Source organism: Oncorhynchus gorbuscha, linkage group LG13 (genome assembly GCF_021184085.1).
Source record: "Oncorhynchus gorbuscha isolate QuinsamMale2020 ecotype Even-year linkage group LG13, OgorEven_v1.0, whole genome shotgun sequence".
Lineage (NCBI taxonomy): Eukaryota > Metazoa > Chordata > Actinopteri > Salmoniformes > Salmonidae > Oncorhynchus > Oncorhynchus gorbuscha.
Window position 1 is genome coordinate 15765979 of NC_060185.1, and position 20502 is coordinate 15786480.

At 47.2% G+C, this 20502-nt stretch overlaps 1 protein-coding gene across 2 annotated transcripts; it reads left to right on the forward strand.

Annotated features, from left to right (window-relative positions):
• Positions 1–625: 625 nt before the first annotated feature.
• amotl1 (angiomotin like 1) lies at positions 626–20002 on the forward strand. Of its 2 annotated transcripts, XM_046293747.1 has the most exons (12): positions 626–819; positions 1323–1663; positions 4536–4709; positions 4793–6150; positions 6814–6958; positions 7397–7474; positions 9519–9640; positions 12766–12915; positions 13084–13298; positions 16960–17076; positions 18821–19341; positions 19485–20002. In XM_046293747.1, the coding sequence occupies exons 2-12, from the start codon at positions 1336–1338 to the stop codon at positions 19544–19546; spliced, it is 3270 nt and encodes a 1089-aa protein (XP_046149703.1). In that variant the 5' UTR covers positions 626–819; positions 1323–1335; the 3' UTR covers positions 19547–20002. The 2 variants fall into 2 exon arrangements, with proteins under 2 accessions (XP_046149703.1, XP_046149704.1); XM_046293748.1 differs by lacking the exons at positions 626–819; positions 1323–1663 and adding an exon at positions 3211–3393.
• Positions 20003–20502: the final 500 nt, after the last annotated feature.

Below are 20502 nucleotides of genomic sequence, written 5' to 3' on the forward strand. Positions count from 1 at the left end.
ACCACTGGCAGTGTGTGTAATAGGACACATTTGGTGGGTGCCTATATTTGTCCTGTTTCACACATGTACAAGTATGTATTGAACATGTTTTTTTGTTGCATATCCCTGAGACATTCTCTGAGAGTGGGGTCATGGACAGGGTCTGCTTATCAATGACAACCCTGTAGTAATTAGGGTTCAGTGTCTTGCTCAAGGGCACACCGTCCGATTTTTCACCTTTTTGGCTCGGGATTCGAAATAGTGACCTTCCGATTACTGGCCCAACGCTCTGAGTGAGAGAGTGAGAGAGCGAGAGAGCGAGAGAGAGAGAGTGTGTGTGTGTCCTTTCCCTCAGTAGCCAGATAACAGAACAGACAGAATGTCTCTAAACACAGACGAAGAGGCAGAATGTAGGATAAATTAATATTTCTTCCTCTCTCTCTCTCTCTCTTTCTTTCTTTCTCTCTCTCTACTTGGTTATTTAATTCTTCCTCTCTTCTTCTTCTCTCTCTATCCCACCTCTATCACTCCCATGCCTCTTTCTCTCCCTCCCTCATTCCAAGGACGCCCCTATGTGTGTGTGTGTGTGTGTGTGTGTGTGTGTGTGTGTGTGTGTGTGTGTGTGTGTGTGTGTGTGTGTGTGTGTGTGTGTGTGTGTGTGTGTGTGTGTGTGTGTGTGTGTGTGTGTGTGTGTGTTGAGGCAGGTCTGGGCAGAGTCGGCATGTCTGTGTGACTGTGGGGTTTGATGGTTTGGTGGATTTAGAAGCCCCAAAGCACACACTCATCGCTGACTCTCACCATCATCGTTCTCATCAGACATTATCCACGGGCAACACTCAGGTAGGACAATCTCCATTAAACGGCGGGGCGAGGGGGCAGAGGGAGACAGAGGGCGAGGAAGGGACGGAGAGAGAAATTGACAGACGGAGAGGGGGGGGGGGGATAAAGCGTAGGTACTGTGAGAGTGATCTGTGACTGACTTTCTCCTCTGCTCTCTTCTGTAGTGTGAATAAGCAAGGGGGAAATGTGTGAGAGAGAAGTGAGAGATAAAGGGAAATAGGGATAGAGATCTTTCACACATCTTGTTGCTGAAGGGAATGTTTTGTCATTACACACACACACACACACACACACACACACACACACACACACACACACACACACACACACACACACACACACACACACACACACACACACACACACACACACACACACACACACACACACACACACATATATAAGTAGGTGTTTACAGACTGTAGTTGAGTACCAAGCAAGTTCTCACATGCAGGAATAAAGCTAACCACACACACACCCTAACCAGAGCTTCCTCTGACCAGGGGGAAAGCAGGCATGGAGTCAGGGTCTGAAAGAAATGCTGGACTGGATTCTGAACCCAGGGTGAAGGCTGGTCTGGAGTCAGGGTCTGAAAGAAATGCTGGACTGGATTCTGAACCTAGGGTGAAGGCTGGTCTGGAGTCAGGGTCTGAAAGAAATGCTGGACTGGATTCTGAACCCAGGGTGAAGGCTGGTCTGGAGTCAGGGTCTGAAATAAATGCTGGACTGGATTCTGCACCCAGGGGGAAAGCAGGACTGGAGTCTGGTGAGAACTGGATTCCAGAAGATGTGGCCCAATGGCTGGATCACATTGGAGTGTCTAACGAGCCCGAGCCCGACGGAGGTAGTCTACACATGCCCCCCCTTCTCTCCCTGTGTGTGTGTGTGTGTGTGTGTGTGTGTGTGTGTGTGTGTGTGTGTGTGTGTGTGTGTGTGTGTGTGTGTGTGTGTGTGTGTGTGTGTGTGTGTGTGTGTGTGTGTGAAAAATAGGCTCTGATAAATATTACCTGTCACAAAATGCCAGGTGAGACAGAGTTAGGTAGAGCTCTCTCTCTCTTTCCATCCATAAATCAGCATCCGTTTTACAGTTGAACCTAACTGAATCAATTAGGTTTTTGTTGGGGGCGTGACATCATTGGAACCCTATATCCTGGGGTTGAACTATAACCCCCGGTTAGAGCCTTTCCGTTTGGTATTGGTGAAAAGGCCCAGGGAAGAAAACGGCAGGTGTTCTGTTTGAATAAGATGGCGTGAGTAGAGATGAGAGTGAGACCAATTGTATTACAGAGGCGAATACACAAGGAAATAAGAGAAGTAAAGGGGCTGTGGAATAATACAAATCCAAGCCTAGTTCTGAGTCTTTTTTAGTCAGAGTAAGGGTTTGGGATGTTGTTATCTGGGAGATCCATTTGAAGTCTCTATAAAAATTGAGGTGGTGTCGATGAGAGTAACGAGGGCTTATTTTTTTGTATCTAATGAGAAGAGCTCTGCGCCTTAAGAAGATTGGATTGGAGTGTGTTGTGTGGGGATCTTTATTGATTTATATACATGTATATATGTATATATTTGAACTTAACCCGGATGCAAGCCGCACCAATGTGTCAGAGAAAACGTGTGTGGATCTTTGAAGCAGGGCGTTAACTCTGCAACATGACAGGATCTCTGTAGACAAGGAATATTATCTAGTGTCTCTACTCCTACTGACATTACTTGATCCAATTCTTCACGTACATGCTGTATCCTGGTGCTAGAAGTAAATGCAAAGGATACAGTATATATGTGAAGAATTGGATCAAGTGGTTGATGCACGCAAACTGACCCACATAAGAGCTGTCTCCTATCCGGAAGCAGTGAGACGAGTGGAAGAAAGAAGTGGAGTTGAAGAACTAATGGTAGCAGGAGTAGAGACACCAGAGAATATTCCTTGTCTGCAGAGGGATTCTGACATGTCTCATGTTAAGGTGGATTTTGTAGCATTTACTGCATTGGTTATAAACTGCACAGTGCGAACAGAGAGGAAATCTGAGAAAACAGGCATCATTGTGAGTGTGGCTGAGTGTTTATTGGGACTCAAGTATTTTACAGCAGAGGTATTACAAGGAATCCTGTTGATGAATGCTCCATCTTCACAGGCCCTGAGTCTGTTCAGGAGGTGATCTGAACTGTTCCTGAAGGAGTGGGGTGTTTGTTTATTCATGTTTTGTATGATGTGGGGTCCACCGCCTAATGGAATATTTTCTGTTTCAATACAGTAGGTGGCAGCAATACACCATTTGGTGTAGTCTGTCATAAAACCTTAATTTAAAATAATAAGAAGACCCCTGGTTATTAAACTGCGGGCGCTAGGACCCCGGCACTCCCCCCTGAACTGCAGGTCTTGCTTTGGCATTCCGCTCATGCCAGAACGAACGGTCCGGGGCTGATTACGATCGCGCTACTGTCGCAGACCCACGGCTGTTTGCGCCTCTGCCCGAATCTGCTTTTCTTAAAGCCGGGGGAGTCAGCATCAAGAGCGGTTGCACCATTAGCGCGCGGAGAGAAGTGTCTCAACACGACCGGTCATTTAGTACCGAGGTAAACGTTTATGCCTGTATAAGGGAAAGAAGTGCGTGAGGTCAGCTTTCTTACAGCATGTGATGTTTTGGTCAGTTCAATCCACGCGCTCCTTGCGCACGCACAGACTCATTGAGCTGTCTCAAATTTTGTAGGGCCGTCTCTGACCGGCTTTCGAGAAGTTAACCAGCCTAAATAACTTTTTGGTGTTTTTCTTCAAAGTGTGCATTGCGGCTTGGTCGCAATTATAGCTGACTATATAGTGCTAGCATTTGGCTTCGGTTTTACTTCGTTCCATGATGTGTCAGTTCAGTTGTCTAATTCTGTCCTTTAGTGCGTCAGTTGTCTATTTCTGTCCTTTAGTGCGTCAGTTGTCTATTTCGGCCTGTTAGTGCAGGGTTTACCAAACCCGGTCCTGGGGCCCCCCCTGGGTTCACGTTTTGGTGATTTAAATACCAACTCATCATTAGCTTTGAATATTTGAATCAGTTATGTAGTGCAAGGGCAAAAACCTAGACATGAAGGGGGGGTGGCAGGACAGAGTTTGGGAAACGGGGGGCAGGACCGAGTTTGGGAAACGGGGGGGCAGGACAGAGTTTGGGAAACGGGGGGCAGGACAGAGTTTGGGAAACGGGGGGGGACAGAGTTTGGGAAACGGGGGCGGGACAGAGTTTGGGAAACGGGGGGGGGGGGGGGGCAGGACAGAGTTTGGAAAAGGGGGGGGGCGGGACCGAGTTTGGGAAACGGGGGGGACCGAGTTAATGGGTTAATGTGTCAGTTGTCCAGTAGGCCACAACAGCAAGCTTGCTATGCATATGGTTACAATATTCTCTGGACATCTTCCACCTTTTACTGTGTGTGTGTGTGTGTGTGTGTGTGTGTGTGTGTGTGTGTGTGTGTGTGTGTGTGTGTGTGTGTGTGTGTGTGTGTGTGTGTGTGTGTGTGTGTGTGTGTGTGTGTGTGTGTCAGAGGACAGGCGATAGTTGGACATGTGGTTGAGTCTGTTTGCTTTGAGAGGTACTGGAGGGAAACACCAGGATGGGAATGCTGAGGACAGCAGATGACCAGACAGTGTCGTCTCCTGAGAACTAGGCACTAACACTCACCTGGTCCCTAACCTATTATAAGTAAAAATAATTATTTAATTGTTATTTATTTTCCAGGTCTCTCTGCGTACCATAGTTTCCCAGGAGTCTTTGCACTGGAGGACGTCGTTCAGTGCCCCCCAGAAACAGTCCCCTTCACCATCAACAATGACCCCACCTCAATGACCACTCATCCACCGTTACTGTCCATCCTTCTCACCCGTCGCACCTCCACACCTGCCAGGGAACCAGGTACACTAGCAGTTAGGGGGAGATAAGCTAGGCCTTAGGCATGATACACCTGACATTGACCTCTGAGCCCTGCTGTTTCCTAGGTGATGCAGCCTTGACGTTTGTGTCCCACCCCTATGTGAGCGCCATGAGAGGAGAGGAGGACGAGGGCGGGAAGCTTCTCACAAGCACCATGCAAGAACAAACCAGCTATGGAGGAGGAGAGGGAGGATGGGGGCCTCAGAGTGACAACCTGAACCCCTCGCAGGTGGCCTCCCCACCCCTGCTGCAGCAACCGCCCAGCGGTGCCCCCACCTCAGACAGCCAACTACCACCTTACCCCCTTACCTTCCCTCACCGCCCACTAGCTCACCCCCAGTTGCGCTGGGCTCGGCAGGAGCCTCAGGGGCAGGAGCAGCAGGCTGACGGTAGCTCCCTGGAGAAACATGGACCTCCCCAGCCCCCTCTCCCTCTCCCCACCCAATCCTCCCTCCAGCCCAGTTTAGAGGAGCTGCCGAGCTATGAGCAGGCCAAGGCCCAGACCCAGGGACAACACCACTACCAGGACCAGCTGTATTATACACTGGAGGACCACGAGAGCCTGCCTAGCCCCTCTCACACCCCAGACAGCCAGCCCTCAGCCTGGACCAGTTTAGCTCCTAACAGCCCCTCTGAGACCTCTAGCCCTGACACCAACACTGACCCCTCTCCTTTCCCCAGCCCCAGCCCACCCCTGGGCCCTCAGCAAGGCTTTATGAGTGATGGGGATGAGGCTGAGGGCTTGTCTATCTGGGGTGGAGGGGCCAATGGAGACTCTACTCTGAGGCAACTGAAGCAGGGTCATGTGTATTCTCTCAGCCAGAGGATCCTCCAAATCAGTGTTGAGGCCAATGGAACTAGTAATCTTCCCTCTAGCAACCCCTCCCTCAGTTACCCCCCACCCCTAAACATAACCCCACTCACAGGATCAGTAGACTCCCGCGGACCCCCACCAGAGTACCCCTTCAAGCCCACCCACCCGCCCTTCTGCTCCCCCTCAGGGAAACCCCAGCCCCCCTCCTCTCATTCTGAGCTAGGCCCTCCCTTCATTGACCCCCCCTCTTCCACAATAATGGACTGGTCCACAGCCCAGCCAACCAGAGCTGAGAGCAACCCCCCACCTGAGTACCGGAGCAGGCGGCACCACCCCGGGACCCTAGGGGGTCCCTCAGTCCAGTACCATCACAGTCCCACACCCTCCCAGACCCATACCTCCACCCTTCTCCCCAACATCCAGGCCCAAACTTCTACCCTTGTCTCTCAGCTCCAACCACAGCCTCAACAACCTTCCCCAGGCCCCTCCGGTGTGGAGGTGGTCATGGCAGCCAAGGTGCAGCAGATGGTCCAGCTGCTGTGTGAGGAGAACCAGACTCTGAGACACGAGCTGCTGACACACAGAGAGAAGGCCTCCAAACTGCACTGGGTACGAGGAAGTTTGTATGTGACTGTATAACTGACTCACTATATATAGGCCCCATTAGTCAATATTTTAATGTGTTGTGTGTTTTATATCATATTGTACAACAGCTGATAAAATGACCAGTGTAAAAGTATGAACACATTTGCTCATTGTTATTTCCTGATAGTTGCTGGTTGAAAATACAATCTACACAGGATCTTATAACCAGCAGTTTTGGCTTTCCATGGTGACATCACCATGTGGTAAATTGATTAATAGACCAATAAGAAAGAGTTCCAAACCTCTCTGCCAATAACAGCTACGTTTTGGTTTTCCCCTCCCCATTTAGACTATTCCCAGACAGTCCTAGCAAAATTCTTGCTTGAGAAATGGTTTTGCTATAAAGCTATTTTGGAACATTTGAATGGAACTATATTACGGTAAGGTACTTAATTGTTACCCAGAAATGATTTGATATTGATTTGAAAACGGCTTCATTTGGCCTTAAACCAGGGTTTATCAAACTCACCCCTCCCTAGACACTTCACATGTTTGTACTAACCCTAAACTGGCACACCTGATTCACTTAGTCAACTAATCATCCACCCTGTCTTAAAGCATTAGGGGAAGAAAAATATCTGACCCTATTTCAGTCATTTCTACAAACTACTCTTCCTTGTGCTGCAGTTAGAGGAGGAGCTCCAGAGGATCTCTGAAGAGTATGATTGGCTGATGAAGAGCTCCTCAAAGAGGGAGGGGCTGGACCGAACAATGAGATGCAAACTGGAGGGGGAGATAAGACGCCTGACTGTCTTCAACAGAGACCTGAGAGGTAGGACAGGAGGGAGGGACCTGTAAAAGGATGTTGAAAATAAAATAAATAATTGGGTCCTTAAAGTGCCGTTACCCTTTTGTCAACCTTCTTCTTAGCTGTATGTGTGGGATTTGGGTCATTTTGACCAATAAGTTGTGTTGATAGGAGAAAGAGGAGTTGAACATGTTCATCTATGTTGTATAACTATGTTATGTCTGTGTATTACTATGTTATGTCTGTGTATAACTATGTTATGTCTGTGTATGACTGTGTTATGTCTGTGTATGACTGTGTTATGTCTGTGCATTACATTTACATTTAAGTCATTTAGCAGACGCTCTTATATGACAGTGTTATGTCTGTGTATGACTGTGTTATGTCTGTGTCACGTCTATGTAATGTCTGTGTATTACTATGTTATGACTGTGTCACGTCTATGTAATGTCTATGTCTCAGATCGCCTGGAGACTGCCAATCAACAGCTAGCGTGCTGTGAGCCAGAAGGAGAGGAGGATGGACATGCTGCTGAGCTTAGTAAGTGTGTGTGTTTGTGTCTGTACTTGTGGTATTGATGAGTACTTGTGTGTTTGTGGTGTTGATGAGTGCTAGTGAGTGGGAATGAGGACACACCCAGCATTTAGGTTTCCTCTCTTCTTTCCTCTCTTCTCTCCACCACTCCCTCTCTTCCCAGGCTAAATTCAGCACACATACAATTATCCCATTTCCTTTTACACACACACACACACACACACACACACACACACACACACACACACACACACACACACACACACACACACACACACACACACACACACACACACACACACACACACACACACACACACACACACTTACTTTTATTAGAGAGTCAGTGTGAATACAGACAGTGACCTCGTCTGGCCTGGAAACCCAAACAGAGAGAACTTTCTCCTCCTGACCACCACCTTTCTCACATTATCACGCTCTGTCTCCCTCCCCTCTCTCTCTTTCCCACTCACTCCCCTCTCTCTTTCCCACTCACTCCCTCTCTCTCTTTCCCACTCACTCCCCTCTCTCTCTTTCCCACTCACTCCCCTCTCTCTCTTTCCCACTCACTCCCCTCTCTCTCTTTCCCACTCACTCCCCTCTCTCTCTTTCCCACTCACTCCCCTCTCTCTCTTCCACTGACACTCTCCCACTGCCTAGCTCTCTCTCTCTCTCTCTCTCTCTTTCCCACTCACTCCCCTCTCTCTCTTCCACTGACACTCTCCCACTGCCTAGCTCTCTCTCTCTCTCTCTCTCTCTCTCTCTCTCTCTCTCTCTCTCTCCCACCACTCCCTCTCTCCCCATTTCTCTCCCTCCCTGGGCACCATGAGAGAGGAGAGGAAGTGTTTGTTGTATTTCACTGGGCTGTCTGGTATGTAACACCAGGAATGAGGGATAGAGTGGGGAGGGAGAGATAAAGAGAGGGGGAGGTCAGTAGAGACAGGCAAAGGGAGGGAAAGGGGGTATATCTTATAGCAGTTTTAGGACAGGTGCTGTTTCAACGTCTCAGCCCCCCCCACAAACTACCCAAATACTCTGCACCATATCTCCTCCCCTCCTCCCTCTACACACACCTGTCTCTCTCCCCTCCTCCCTCTACACACACCTGTCTCTCTCCCCTCCTCCCTCTACACACACCTGTCTCTCTCCCTCCTCCCTCTACACACACCTGTCTCTCTCCCCTCCTCCCTCTACACACACCTGTCTCTCTCCCTCCTCCCTCTACACACACCTGTCTCTCTCCCCTCCTCCCTCTACACACACCTCTCTCTCTCCCCTCCCTCCCTCTACACACACCTCTCTCTCTCCCTCCTCCCTCTACACACACCTCTCTCTCTCCCCTCCTCCCTCTACACACACCTCTCTCTCTCCCTCCTCCCTCTACACACACCTGTCTCTCTCCCCTCCTCCCTCTACACACACCTGTCTCTCTCCCCTCCTCCCTCTACACACACCTGTCTCTCTCCCCTCCTCCCTCTACACACACCTGTCTCTCTCCCTCCTCCCTCTACACACACCTGTCTCTCTCCCCTCCTCCCTCTACACACACCTGTCTCTCTCCCCTCCTCCCTCTACACACACCTGTCTCTCTCCCCTCCTCCCTCTACACACACTTGTCTCTCTCCCCTCCTCCCTCTACACACACCTGTCTCTCTCCCCTCCTCCCTCTACACACACCTGTCTCTCTCCCCTCCTCCCTCTACACACACCTGTCTCTCTCCCCTCTTCTGCATGTGTGTGACATGTTAACCCAGAGACAAAGGGGAATGATCTGGTCTGTGCTGGGAATGCAGCCTCAGCAGATTCCACCCCCGCCCCCATATCCCCTTATCCTTCCCTCCCCTCCCCCACCCAACACACATCCACCTCTACCCAGAGTTTGGTCAACAGTAGAGCTGGATGCCATGTTGCTACCTTTGAACATTCCAGTCATGAGGAGTATTGGGTTCTCTAATTCTAACTTTAAAGGGTTGGTAAGTCTGATTTAAGCATTTTGTCTCTTATCTTTTATCTCCCCCTTTCCTTCTCTCTGTTTCTCGCTGTCTCTCAGGGGATGGACTGATAGAGAAAGAACGTTTGGAGGAAGAGGTGGAGAAGCAGCAGCGGAGGGCAGAGAGACTGGAGTCAGCTCTGAGCAGCGCCCAGCAGAGAGCACTACACTTAGAGGAAGAGGTATACATCACGTCACGGTATATCACATTACGTCACGGTATATCACATTACGTCACGGTATATCACATTACGTCACGGTATATCACATTACGTCACGGTATATCACATTACGTCACGGTATATCACATCACAGTATATCACATTACGTCACGGTATATCACATCACAGTATATCACATCACAGTATATCACATCACAGTATATCACATGACGTTATGTCACGGTATATCACATTACGTCACGGTATATCACATCACATTACGTCACGGTATATCACATCACATTATGTCACGGTATATCACATTACATCACGGTATATCACATTATGTCACGGTATATCACATTACATCACGGTATATCACATTACGTCACAGTATATCACATTACATCACGGTATATCACATTACATTACGTCACAGTATATCACATTATGTCACGGTATATCACATTACATTACGGTATATCACATTATGTCACTGTACATCACATTACGTCACGGTATATCACATCACATTACGTCACGATATATCACATTATGTCACAGTATATCACATTATGTCACGGTATATCACATTACATTACGTCACAGTTTATTACATTACATCACAGTATATCACATTACATTACATCACGGTATATCACATTACATTACGTCACAGTTTATTACATTACATCACAGTATATCACATTACATTACATCACAGTATATCACATTACATTACGTCACAGTTTATTACATTACATCACAGTATATCACATTACATTACATCACGGTATATCACATTACATTACGTCACAGTTTATTACATTACATCACAGTATATCAAATTACATTACATCACAGTATATCACATTACATTACGTCACAGTTTATTACATTACATCACAGTATATCACATTACATTACATCACGGTATATCACATTATGTCACGGTATATCACATCACATTACGTCACGGTACATCACATTACGTCACGGTATATCACATTATGTCACGGTATATCACATTACATCACAGTTTATCACATTACATTACAGTTTATCATATTACATTACGTCACAGTATATCACATTACGTCACGGTATATCACATTATGTCACGGTATATCACATTATGTCACAGTATATCACATTACGTCACAGTATATCACATTACGTCACAGTTTATCACATTACGTCACAGTATATCACATTACGTCACGGTATATCACATTACGTCACGGTATATCACATTACGTCACGGTATATCACATTACGTCACGGTATATCACATTACGTCACGGTATATCACATTACATCACGGTATATCACATTACGTCACAGTATATCACATTACGTCACGGTATATCACATTATGTCACAGTATATCACATTACGTCACGGTATATCACATCACATTACGTCACGGTATATCACATTACGTCACATTATATCACATTATGTCACAGTATATCACATTACGTCACAGTATATCACATTACGTCACGTTATATCACATCACATTACGTCACGGTATATCACATTACGTCACAGTATATCACATTACGTCACGGTATATCACATTACGTCACATTATATCACATTACGTCACAGTATATCACATTACGTCACAGTATATCACATTACGTCACAGTATATCACATTACGTCACGTTATATCACATCACATTACGTCACAGTATATCACATTTCGTCACGTTATATCACATCACATTACGTCACGGTACATCACATTACGTCACGGTATATCACATTATGTCACGGTATATCACATTACATCACAGTTTATCACATTACATTACAGTTTATCATATTACATTACGTCACGGTATATCACATTACGTCACAGTATATCACATTACGTCACGGTATATCACATTATGTCACGGTATATCACATTACATCACAGTATATCACATTACGTCATGGTATATCACATTACGTCACAGTATATCACATTACGTCACAGTATATCACATCACATTACGCCACGGTATATCACATTACGTCACGGTATATCACATTATGTCACGGTATATCACATTACATCACAGTATATCACATTACGTCATGGTATATCACATTACGTCACAGTATATCACATTACGTCACAGTATATCACATTACGTCACGGTATATCACATTACGTCACGGTATATCACATTACATCACGGTATATCACATTACGTCACAGTATATCACATTACGTCACGGTATATCACATTATGTCACAGTATATCACATTACGTCACGGTATATCACATCACATTACGTCACGGTATATCACATTACGTCACATTATATCACATTATGTCACAGTATATCACAATACGTCACAGTATATCACATTACGTCACGTTATATCACATCACATTACGTCACGGTATATCACATTACGTCACAGTATATCACATTACGTCACGGTATATCACATTACGTCACATTATATCACATTACGTCACAGTATATCACATTACGTCACAGTATATCACATTACGTCACGTTATATCACATCACATTACGTCACAGTATATCACATTACGTCACGTTATATCACATCACATTACGTCACGGTACATCACATTACGTCACGGTATATCACATTATGTCACGGTATATCACATTACATCACAGTTTATCACATTACATTACAGTTTATCATATTACATTACGTCACGGTATATCACATTACGTCACAGTTTATCACATTATGTCATTACGGTTATCACATTACATCACAGTATATCACATTTCGTCATGGTATATCACATTACGTCACAGTATATCACATTACGTCACAGTATATCACATTACGCCACAGTATATCACATTATGTCACAGTATATCACATCACATTACGCCACGGTATATCACATTACGCCACGGTATATCACATTATGTCACGGTATATCACATTACATCACAGTATATCACATTACGTCACGGTATATCACATTACGTCACAGTATATCACATTACGTCACAGTATATCACATTACGTCACAGTATATCACATTACGTCATTCATTCAGACACTTATTCACACACCATATACACATACAGATCAATCCAACATACTGTATCTGTGTCTATTCCTCCCTGGTGTGTGTGTGTGTGTGTGTGTAGCTGCGTGTGAAGTGTGTGTATGCGGCACGTGTGGAAGGGTTGCAGCATGCTGTGGTGCAGTTGCAGACGGCCTGTGAGAAGAGAGAGCAGCTTGAGAGACGCCTGCGCACACGGCTGGAGAGAGAGCTACACACACTGCGCACGCAACAGGTATCACACATAACGCTCTCTTGGCGGCTGTCATAACAATGGCATAACAGGTCATATGCTATTTGTTAATGCATAAAATGGGTCTGGATTGTCCTAAACCTTTTTTAAAATTATTTTTTACATGTCTCTTCCTTCTTCCAAACCTCCTCCTCGCTCTCCTCCCCTCAGAGAGTGTGTGGGGGTGTGCTTGGGACTACTGGGCCAGGTGGGGGTGGGGGTGTAGGGGAGGGCAGTGCCCCTGCTCTGAGGGAGCTGCTGAGGCAGAGGGAGGAGAGGGTTCTGACTCTAGAGGCTGACTCTACCCGTTGGGAACAGAAGTACCTGCAGGAGAACGCCATGAGACACTTTAACATGGAGACTGCTGCTACAGCCAACACACACAGGTACACACACATCCCAACAGGTCACTCATGCACACAGGTACACACACATCCCAACAGGTCACTCATGCACACAGGTACACACACATCCCAACAGGTCACTCATGCACACAGGTACACACACATCCCAACAGGTCACTCAAGCACACAGGTACACACACATCCCAACAGGTCACTCATGCACACAGGTACACACACATCCCAACAGGTCACTCATGCACACAGGTACACACACATCCCAACAGGTCACTCATGCACACAGGTACACACACATCCCAACAGGTCACTCAAGCACACAGGTACACACACATCCCAACAGGTCACTCATGCACACAGGTACACACACATCCCAACAGGTCACTCATGCACACAGGTACACACACATCCCAACAGGTCACTCAAGCACACAGGTACACACACATCCCAACAGGTCACTCAAGCACACAGGTACACACACATCCCAACAGGTCACTCAAGCACACAGGTACACCGGTCGGCAGCCTCGGGAAAGATGAGGGGGGAGTGGTGTTAACAGCTGGGGCACAATCTCTAATGGTAAGAAAGTCTCAAGCTTTTGCTAGCCTGAGTTAGAATACATCATGATAAGCTGCAGACCGTACTAACTACCAAGAGAGTTTTCATCCATATATTTCCTAGCTGTCTATATACCTCCACAAACCGATGCTGGCACTAAGACCACACTCAATGAGCTGCATAGGGCCATAAGCAAACAAGGAAATCCACACCCTGTGGCAGCACTTCTCATGGCCAGTGATTTTAATGCAAGGAAACTGAAATCTGTGTGAACTCATTATCACCAGCACGTCACCTTTGCAACTAGATGTGACAAAACTCTAGATCACCTTTACTCTACACACAGAACGGTGACAACTCTAGATCACCTTTACTCCACACACAGAGAGGTGACAACTAGATCACCTTTACTCTACACACAGAGAGGTGACAACTCTAGATCACCTTTACTCCACACACAGAGAGGTGACAACTAGATCACCTTTAGGTGACAACTAGATCACCTTTTGGAGCGACAACTAGATCACCTTTACTCCACACACAGAGGTGACAACTCTAGATCACCTTAGAGCGTGACAACTAGATCACTGGGGCGCCAGGTAGCCTAGCGGTTGGAGCGTAGAGGCGGCGGGTAGCCTAGCGGTTAGAGCGTAGAGGCGGCGGGTAGCCTAGCGGTTAGAGCGTAGAGGCGGCGGGTAGCCTAGCGGTTAGAGCGTAGAGGCGGCGGGTAGCCTAGCGGTTAGAGCGTAGAGGCGGCGGGTAGCCTAGCGGTTAGAGCGTAGAGGCGGCGGGTAGACTAGCGGTTAAAGCGTAGAGGCGGCGGGTATCCTAGCGGTTAGAGCGTAGAGGCGGCGGGTAGCCTAGCGGTTAGAGCGTAGAGGCGGCGGGTAGCCTAGCGGTTAGAGCGTAGAGGCGGCGGGTAGCCTAGCGGTTAGAGCGTAGAGGCGGCGGGTAGCCTAGCGGTTAGAGCGTAGAGGCGGCGGGTAGCCTAGCGGTTAGAGCGTAGAGGCGGCGGGTAGCCTAGCGGTTAGAGCGTAGAGGCGGCGGGTAGCCTAGCGGTTAGAGCGTAGAGGCGGCGGGTAGCCTAGCGGTTAGAGCGTAGAGGCGGCGGGTAGCCTAGCGGTTAGAGAGTAGAGGCGGCGGGTAGCCTAGCGGTTAGAGCGTAGAGGCGGCGGGTAGCCTATCGGTTAGAGCGTAGAGGCGGCGGGTAGCCTAGCGGTTAGAGCGTAGAGGCGGCGGGTAGCCTAGCGGTTAGAGCGTAGAGGCGGCGGGTAGCCTAGCGGTTAGAGCGTAGAGGCGGCGGGTAGCCTAGCGGTTAGAGCGTAGAGGCGGCGGGTAGCCTAGCGGTTAGAGCGTAGAGGCGGCGGGTAGCCTAGCGGTTAGAGCGTAGAGGCGGCGGGTAGCCTAGCGGTTAGAGCGTAGAGGCGGCGGGTAGCCTAGCGGTTAGAGCGTAGAGGCGGCGGGTAGCCTAGCGGTTAGAGCGTAGAGGCGGCGGGTAGCCTAGCGGTTAGGCGGCGGGGGTAGCCTAGCGGTTAGAGCGTAGAGGCGGCGGGTAGCCTAGCGGTTAGAGCGTTAGAGCGTAGAGGCGGCGGGTAGCCTAGCGGTTAGAGCGTAGAGGCGGCGGGTAGCCTAGCGGTTAGAGCGTAGAGGCGGCGGGTAGCCTAGCGGTTAGAGCGTAGAGGCGGCGGGTAGCCTATCGGTTAGAGCGTAGAGGCGGCGGGTAGCCTATCGGTTAGAGCGTAGAGGCGGCGGGTAGCCTATCGGTTAGAGCGTAGAGGCGGCGGGTAGCCTAGCGGTTAGAGCGTAGAGGCGGCGGGTAGCCTATCGGTTAGAGCGTAGAGGCGGCGGGTAGCCTATCGGTTAGAGCGTAGAGGCGGCGGGTAGCCTATCGGTTAGAGCGTAGAGGCGGCGGGTAGCCTATCGGTTAGAGCGTAGAGGCGGCGGGTAGCCTATCGTTTAGAGCGTAGAGGCGGCGGGTAGCCTATCGGTTAGAGCGTAGAGGCGGCGGGTAGCCTATCGGTTAGAGCGTAGAGGCGGCGGGTAGCCTATCGGTTAGAGCGTAGAGGCGGCGGGTAGCCTATCGGTTAGAGCGTAGAGGCGGCGGGTAGCCTATCGGTTAGAGCGTAGAGGCGGCGGGTAGCCTATCGGTTAGAGCGTAGAGGCGGCGGGTAGCCTATCGGTTAGAGCGTAGAGGCAGGAAGGTAGCCTAGCGGTTAGAGCGTAGAGGCAGGAAGGTAGCCTAGCGGTTAGAGCGTTGGGCCAGTAATCAAAAGGTTGTTCGATCAAATCCCTGAGCTGACAAGGTAAAAATCTGTCATTCTGCCCCTGAACAAGGCAGTTAACCCACTGTTCCTAGGCCGTCATTGTAAATAAGAATTTGTTTTTAACTGACTTGTCAAGTTAAATAAAGGTTCAATAACAAAACAATTACTCCACACACAGAGAGGCATACTGTACATAGCATACTGTACATAGCATACTGTACAGCGCTAACATGCCCTCCCGTTGGCAAATCTGACCATAACTATATCCTCCTGATTTCTGCTTTAAAAAATGTAAAACAGGAGGTACCAGTAACGTGCTCTATACAGAAGTAGCCTGATGAAGTGGATGCTAAGCTAAAGGACTGTTTCCCTAGCACAGACTGAAATATGTTCTGGGATTCAACAGATAACATTGAGTTTACCACATCAGTCAGAAGGCATCATTAATATGTGCATCGACAACATTGTCCCCAAAGTGACCATATTCCAACCAGAAGCCATGGATTACAGGCAACATCCGCACGGAGCTAAATGGTAGAGCTGCCGCTTTCAAGGGGAGGGACACTACTCCAGATGCTTCTAAGAAATCCCACTACGACCCCCGACGAGCCATCAAACAGGCAAAGCGTCTAAGACTAAGATCGGATCTTACTACACCGGCTCTGACGTTTGTCTGACGTTTGTCTGACGTGGCAGGGCTGGCACACCATCACTGGTTATAAAGGGAAACCGAGCTGTGAGCCTACCAGACCAACCAAATGCCTTCTACCAGCTGTTCCAGATGACTGTGATCTCGCTCTCTGTAGCCAATGTGAGTAAGACCTTTAAACAGGTTAACATTCACAAGGTTGTGTGTGTGTCTGTAGGGACCCCTTGGTGGTGCACTCTCACACTAGTAGCTACAGTGAGATGACGGGCTGCACACTGTGTCAGGAGGATGATGTACAGCAGGCTACCAGACGCTGCAATGACATGGAGCACAGGTACACACATTATACTGTATATATATATAGAGTTGAAGTCAGAATTTTACATATACCTTAGCCAAATAAATTCAAACTCAGTTTCACAATTCCTGACATTTAATCCTAGTAAAAATAAGTTAGGATCACCACTTTATTTTAAGAATGTGAAATATCAGAATAATAGTATAATTATTTATTTCAATTTTTATTTATTTCATCACATTCCCAGTGGGTCAGAAGTTTACATACACTCAATATTTGGTAGCATTTCCTTTAAATTGTTGAACTTGGGTCAAACGTTTTGGGTAGCCTACCACAAGCTTCCCACAACAAGTTGGGTGAATGTTGGCCCATTCCTCCTGACAGAGGTGGTGTAGCTGAGTCAGGTTTGTAGGCCTCCTTGCTCAAACACGCTTTTTCCAGTTATGCCCACAAATGTAGTATTGAGTATTTAGTATTGAGGTCAGGGCTTTTTGATGGCCACTCCAATACCTTGACTTTGAAGTCCTTAAGCCATTTTGCCACAACTTTGGAAGTATTCTTGGGGTCAATGTCCATTTGGAAGACCCATTTGCGACCAAGCTTTAACTTCCTGACTGATGTCTTGAGATGTTGCTTCAATTTATCCACATCATTTTCCTTCCTCATGATGCCATCTATTTTGTGAAGTGCACCAGTTCCTCCTGCAGCAAAGCACCCCCACAACATGATGCTGCCACCCCCGTGCTTCACGGTTGGGATGGTGTTCTTCGGCTTGCAAGCTTCCCCCTTTTTCCTCCAAACATAACAATGATTATTATGGCCAAACAGTTATTTTTTTGTTTCATCAGAACAGAGGACATTTCTCAAAAAGTATGAACTTTGTCCCCATGTGCAGTTGCAAACCATAGAGAGCAGTGTCTTCTTCCTTGCTGAGCGGCCTTTCAGGTTATGTCGATAAAGGACTTGTTTTGTTTCCTCCAAAATTTTCACAAGGTCCTTTGCTGTTGTTCTTGGATTGATTTTCGCTTTTCACACTGAAGTACATTCATCTCTAGGAGACAGAACGCGTCTACTTCCTGAGCAGTATGACATCTGCGTGGTCCCATGGTGTTTATACTTGCGTACTATTGTTTGTACAGATGAACGGGTACCTTCAGGCATTTGGAAATTGCTCCCAAGGATGAACCAGACTTGTGGAGGTCCCAAGTTTTCTTTCTGAGGTCTTGGCTGATTTCTTTTGATTTTCCCATGATGTCAAACAAAGAGGAACAGAGTTTGAATGTAGGCCTTGAAATACATCCACAGGTACACCTCCAATTGACTCAAATGATGTCAATTAGCCTATCAGAAGCTTCTATAACCATGACATAATTTTCTGGAATTTTCCAAGCTGTTTAAAGGCATAGTCAACTTAGTGTATGTAAACTTCTGACCCACTGGAATTGTGATACAGTGAGTTATAAGTGAAATAATCTGTCTGTAAACAATTGTTGCGAAAATGACTTGTGTCATGCACAAAGTAGATGTCCTAACCGTCTTACCAAAACTATAGTTTGTTAACAAGAAATTTGTGGAGTGATTGAAAAACAAGTTTTAAGGACTCCAACCTAAGTGTATGTAAACTTCAAATACTTCAACTAATGTGTATATATATATATCACACACCATCAAAGTGGCTGATCTTGTCTAAAAGGCATCTTGATTGTTGATTTATTTGTATTGGTTCACTCTGACTTTTAGTCAATAGGATCAAGGTAGTGTTTTCTGTGTTTGTGTACAGGATAAGGAACCTGTACGCCCAGCTGATAGAGAAGGATGCGTTGATAAAGGTTTTACAGCAACGGAACGCTCGCGGTGACCTCAGCACCCTCCGCCCTGCCCGCTCCACCCCCTCCATCTCCTTAGCAACAGGACTGCACCCACGACAAGCTTCCCAGACAGACGAGAGGAAAGAGAGAAACCTCCTCCCTTCCCTCCCCCTCCTCTCTTCCCCACCTTCCTCTTTATCTACCACCTCCTCCCTCCCTTCCACCCTGCCTTTCTCCTCCACCCTCCCCTACTCCACTACACCATCTTATTCATCCACCCTGCCTTTCTCCTCCAACCTGCCTCTCTCTTCCTCCCTCCAATTCTCTATCCTCCCCCTCTCCTCCTCCCTCCCCTCCACTCCTCTCCTATCCTCCCATTCTAAGACGGGTAGTAGAGACAGCAGCACTCAGACTGACAAAGGTTCAGAGTCCCTCAAAGTCCTGCCCCTCCCCAGCAGAGCCTGGCTGGGATTGGTCAGGACCCAGAGGACAGGTGAGTGACAGCTAAGACTGAACAATCAAGGAACAGTGAACCCAGTCCAAAATGTAAAACTGACCCTAGTTCAGCAACTTCATTCTAATGTTGGATCTGATATTCTACATGTCTTCAGCTAAGTGTTCTTTCTGTCTCCATAGATACGACTAGAACCCATCCCCCACACCACCCAGGCACAGACTTAGTGGAGATCCTCATCTAATGGACACGGTGGGGTCTTGTGAAGCTACTGCTGAACAACTGAGGATGAAACAAACTTAAGTAGTGATGGCTGACTGATAGACTGGAAACTGGAGGCTCATTGGATGGCAGAAAGAGAGAGAGAGAGAGAGAGAGAGAGAGAGATAGGGGAAGACCTCTGTCCTGCTCTAAAACTGTGCCTTTAGTCTGGTAAAGTTATTTTCAAGTTGCATTGTGTTGGGTGTGTATGTGTGTGTTTTTTATCAGTTAAATGCATTTCAGAGGCAAGTTTACTTTGTTGGAAAGCATGCATTTTTGTACAAATGAAACTGTACAGAAAGATTAGATTTGTAAAACTTTTATTTCTGCTGAGAGTTAATATTGATTTTGTCCACAAAGACATTTCAAACTTCTTTGATTTTTAAATGGATTTTACTGTGCTGCGTGACAATGAATATAAACATGTACTTTGTCTCCCCCTGCTGTCAGTCTGTGTAACTTTGTTTTCTAATCAATTCATTGTATTACCTATCAACAAGGTATGTTAAGGGCCTGTTCACTGCTGACTTTGGCCCTCTAGGATCGGCATTGTCTGCTCCTGCACTACACACAACACCAGGGTTGGGGTAGATGTGTTTAACTGTTCACATACACACACAGAGTCCTGAATAATGAGGCCCTTTCTGTTCTACATGACTAAGCAGGAGAAACAGTGTGTGTGTTTCATACAGACCTAATTACCTGAGCGATTAATTCTGTAAAGAATTGACAGCTGGTAAGCCTTCAGCGGAGGCACGTGGGCTGCTGTGGATGAGTGAAGCTGTAACATTACACTGTTGTGTTTCTGTTGCTTTTGCTGCCTTTCACTAAAGGCTTAAATGTGTTTGTTCTTCTCTCGTTCATTTCCCAAGTCAGAGGGAGGATCTGCTGTGTCAATTCTGGTTGATGTAACCTCTGAGCTATTGACCCACACAGCCA